Below are 5,000 nucleotides of genomic sequence, written 5' to 3' on the forward strand. Positions count from 1 at the left end.
TTTTAATTTAGAAGTGGAAAAGTCAAGTTCGTAGACAAACTTTCTGGTGGCTTAAGAAAGCCTCATCTGAAAGTTTGAGGTAGTTTTAGTTGAAATAATTGAAGTAGTTCTTAATAAACTTAAAACAGTTGGCATAGATAGATAAGTACAGTTGAAGTCAGAATTATGAGCCCCACTGAATTATTAAACAGCTTGTTTATTTTCCGCCGATTTCTGAAGATTTTCAGCACATTTCTAATCATAATGGTTTTAATAACTCATCTCTAATAACTGATTTATTTTATCTTTGCCGTGATGACAGTAAAATTATATTTTACCAGATAATTTTCAAGACACTTCTATACAGCTTAAAGTGACATTTAAAGGCTTAACTAGGTTAATTGGGTAAACTAGGCAGGTTAGGGTAATTAGGCAAGTTATTGTATAACGATGTTTTGTTCTGTAGACTATCGAAGGGGCTAATAATTTTGTCCCTAATATAGTGATTAAAAAATTTAAAACTACTTTTAGTCTAGCCGAAATTAAACAAATAAGACTTTTTCCAGAAGTAAAAATATTATCAGACATACTGTGAAAATTTCCTTGCTCTGCTAAACATCATTTGGAAAACATTGAAAAAAGAAGAACAAATTTCAAAGGGGGCAAATAATTCTGACTTTAACAGTATATATAGGTGTCTAGTATGGATTGGCACGTTTCTTGATAAGCAGTTGACAGGGGGTTCAGAATGTTTCTAGTATGGATTAGTATGATAAGTATGCTTGTTAGTGTGGTTCTAGTATGGATTAGTATATAAGTATGCTAGTTAGTAAGGTTCTAGTATGGATTAGCATGCTTGCTAGTATGGATTAGTACGGTAGTATGTTTGTTAGTATGATTTTAGTATGAAGTGGCATATTGTTAGCATGTTTCTAGTATGGTTTGGTATGTTCCTAGTATGGATTAGTATGTCATTAGCATGTTTCTAGTATGCATTAGTATATTGTTAGTACTTATTGGTATGTTAATAGTATGTCCAACGTACAATCAATGGCATTTTTTTTACAATGGAAGTCTATGGGACAGTAGCTAGGGTGTGACTAGTAAGTTGACAGGTCATCAGCGATTGGCAGATTGGTCGTCTGAGTTAAACGAGCATAACATTAAGTCTGTATGACAGTCTAGCGCAAAGTTATGAGGTCACAAAGTTTGGTCCAATGTTAAGTCAATTCGACTTTTCTACATTTTCCAGGTCAGTTTTCGGAAAACCGTAAGTCGGATCAGTTGGGAAAGATATAGCAACTTAATTCAGTATAGTTTGGACGTTGGGAGTTTGGTGGTTGTAGTATGAACAGTCTAGGAAGAGATGCTTTCTTAATATAGTCAAAGAAGAAGAAGACGGAAGAATTATAAGTTTATGTAGTATACCAGTATGTTAGCTTTCTCAAGCCACCATAATAAATTACATCAGAAGTGAAAAATCAACAACATCTATTTAAACAAAAATATAAATTGTAAATCCAAAGAATTATATTTACAAGAGATTTTAAAACAATATTAGGGAGGGGAAATACTCACCTTGGCTTTTAGGAAGAGAGGAGAGAGACAGGCCTGTTCTTCTGAGAGCATCCCAATGCACACATAAGCAGCCAGAACTCCAATGAGCAAAGAAACACAGCGCAACACACACTCATGAGGAGTGTTTGTACTCTGTGGATACAGTAAAAAGAAAAACTGCTTGAGATCCACAGAAATTGTAATTTACATGAAAACATATTAAAATATAACGTTAAAAAAATCCATATTTTAAACAGTAAATCAAAAACAGAGTAATAACGGATACTATATTGTAATGAAACTGACTATTGTATGATCAAACCTTAAACCTCAAGCTTGTCTTAGTTCATAATGTTGCACTCGCTGTATCAAAAAAAGTCTATTGTGGTGTAAATGTTGGTATCGGCATGCTACCATACCAAAGAAATTCTACATTCTACATTACAGCCTTGTATAAGGAAATTGATGTAGTTAAATAAATCAGACTTGCGAGGCTAAGGTGGGCAGGACGCCATTCCAAAAAAAATCTTCAGCACTGACCCGGTAGGCAAAAGAAAAGTAGGAAGGCCTAAACCAAGATGGCAAGACTGCATTAGCATTGACCCCAATGTTTTAGGAATAATGAATTGGTGGGCAGTTGAGAACATTGGCAGAAATTACTTGTGGCAGCCAGGATCCAGTAATGGATTGTCGCGCTAAGGACGATGATGATGACATTACAGCCACCTATACTTACATCAGGAGAGTAGCAGGTAAAGAGCTGCTCGGCGATAGACAGCAGACTGTGCTCTAGTTTGCTTCTGAGAGCTTGAATAACAGTAAACTGTGGTTTCTCTGAGTAAACGCTGTCTTTGTCAACAGTAAATCCAGCACTAGAGTGTGCTTCGTCAAAACTGAACTGCAGAAAGAGACTCTCAACCTCATCCATAGTGGCCTTCGTCTCAGTCAAGGAAGAATTCTCAGGAGAGAAACTGTTCAGAACACAAAAACATAGCATTAAACATAACCACTAACGTTAATATTACATATTAGAAAAACTAGAGTAGCATCATTTTCAAATTGGTGTAACAATGGAAAATAAAAGCACATTCACAATGAAATTATTGAAAACACATTTCAATTCATCCACTTGACAGACTGAATTTAAAGAGCCATAAAAACCCCCTCTTTCGGTTCAAGTCTACCTCAGAATTTTTTCAAAAAATGCCCTATGATGGGTGTGGAGCGCTACGAGCAGAGAGATGAGTGGGTGTGGCCGGCAAAGCAGGGGAGAAAGAGGGGAGCGAAAAACTAATGTCAGTTAGTGCACTAAATAAGACAAAAATAGTGAGACACATGATTTTATAGTTTACAAAGTAATTTAATGCCCTGCTACATTTGTTATTCTTAATTTCATATACACACAACCACAATTAGTTCTATCATTGTAAAGATAATCGTGTTTATATAGACACTATAAATGAGGGGGACTTCTCTCCTCAATCACCGGGTTTAAATGCAGACCAAGTGGATAGCATTGCAGCAGGTCTCTTACCCCGATAATCTGGAGGATTGTAAATATTTGGCGAACACAGCAGCTCGAATTTAGGTGATGTGTCTGAATGGTAACTGACTCAACTGAAAAAAAAGAAAGTCTGCCATTCTCCAATTTGTACAGCTCTCCCGACAAAAATGCTTGCTGCAAATAAACAGCTTGGCAGGTATATATATATATATATATATATATATATACTGTATGTGTAATGATATATATATATCTTGTATATACATCAACTGTAAATATATATATATATATATATATATATATATATATATATATATATATATATATATATATAGTTGATATACATACAACTGTATGTATGTATATATATGTATGTATGTATGTATAAATAAACATACAGCTCGGCTGGTGTATATATATATATATATATATATATATATATATATATATATATATATATATATATATATATATATATATATATATATACTGTATGTGTAATGATATATATAGATATATATATATATATATATATATATACTGTATGTGTAATGATATATATAGATATATATATATATATATATATATATATATATATATATATATATATATATATATACATATATATATATATACATATATATATATATATATATATATATATACATATATATATATATATATATATATATATATATATATATATACATATACATATATATATATATATATATATATATATATATATATATATATATATATATATATATATATATACTTGTATAAATATATCAACTGTATATATATATATCATTACACATACAGTGTATATATATATATATATATATATATATATATATATATATATATATATATATATATATATAATTTTTTTTTGAGAATTTACCTAACCTTAACCCATAACCGAACAGAACCGTGAGACCAGTGTGTGTCACACCTCTATAAGACACCAAGCATGCATTGATCATTTAGAAAATTCACTGCGATATTTAAATTCAGTACATGCGTCACAACACTCACCAGTCTGGCTTCAGGCTGCCCATCAGAAATGTCAGTCCTGCTCTGCTGTCTTTTAGTGTCAATGACACTACAATTCTAGGAATGAGGTAAAGTGGAAAATCCCTATAAAAACAGCAGCAACAACAATATTAAGCATTATTGTGTATAAAGGTGAACTGTGACCTGTCTGCACTAATTCCAATTAAATAAGCGTAGGCATAAATTCACTCGACATCCATTCTTGTAATGAACTTGCCCAGTGATGCATTGCGCACTCAAAGAAACTAGTTATAAAAAATAGTGGTGCTCAAAAAAGGAAACAAACTGGTAAAAATGACATGTAAAACCAGTTGCATAAGACAAAAAAATTTAACTAAAATAAATAAATAAATAAATAAATAAATAAATAATCCCCACCCGGGTTCTTAGACAGTATTTTACATTGAATTCACCATGATTTCAACATGTACAGGTTTTAGTTTTATATGAAATATTACAAAGATTTATAAATAATGCTATGAATAAAATATTAATAAAAATATACATTTTTAAATTAGAAATATGATTAGAAATTCTAAATTAGAAATAACTCATTTCTAATAACTGATTTATTTTATCTTTGCCATGATGCCAGTAAATAATATTTGACTAGATATTTTTCAAGACACTTTTATACAGCTTAAAGTGACATTTAAAGGCTTAACTAGGTTAATTAGGTGAACTAGGCAGGTTAGGGTAATTAGGCAAGTTACTGTATAACGATGGTTTGTTCTGTAGACTATCGAAAATATATATATAGCTTAAAGGGGCTAATAATTTTGACCTTAAAATGTTTTTGTTTTTTTTTTGTTTTTTTTTTTATTAAAAACTAGGGGTGTCAAAATTAATTGTTTCTTCGGTGCACCGCGCTGCAGATGCGGACAATTCGGTATCGGTTCAG

The 5,000-nt window shown here is 31.3% G+C and overlaps 1 protein-coding gene across 2 annotated transcripts in view; it reads right to left on the bottom strand.

The window, feature by feature from the left end:
- The window catches only part of atm (ATM serine/threonine kinase), a 137,362-nt gene that overhangs the window by 101,706 nt on the left and 30,656 nt on the right, over positions 1–5,000 (bottom strand). For both annotated transcript variants that reach the window (XR_015508881.1, XM_087283444.1), the window contains exons 11-13: positions 4,082–4,183; positions 2,273–2,507; positions 1,558–1,689 (exon numbers count right to left, since the gene is read on the bottom strand). Coding sequence is in view for 1 of the 2 variants with exons in the window: in XM_087283444.1 (XP_087139570.1) it covers positions 1,558–1,689; positions 2,273–2,507; positions 4,082–4,183 (469 nt within the window). In the remaining variant the exon portion in view is untranslated. The remainder of the gene's footprint in view (positions 1–1,557; positions 1,690–2,272; positions 2,508–4,081; positions 4,184–5,000) is intronic.

The sequence above is a fragment of the Danio rerio genome, chromosome 15 (assembly GCF_052040795.2).
Source record: "Danio rerio strain M-AB ecotype USA chromosome 15, GRCz13ab, whole genome shotgun sequence".
Taxonomy (NCBI): Eukaryota; Metazoa; Chordata; class Actinopteri; order Cypriniformes; family Danionidae; genus Danio; species Danio rerio.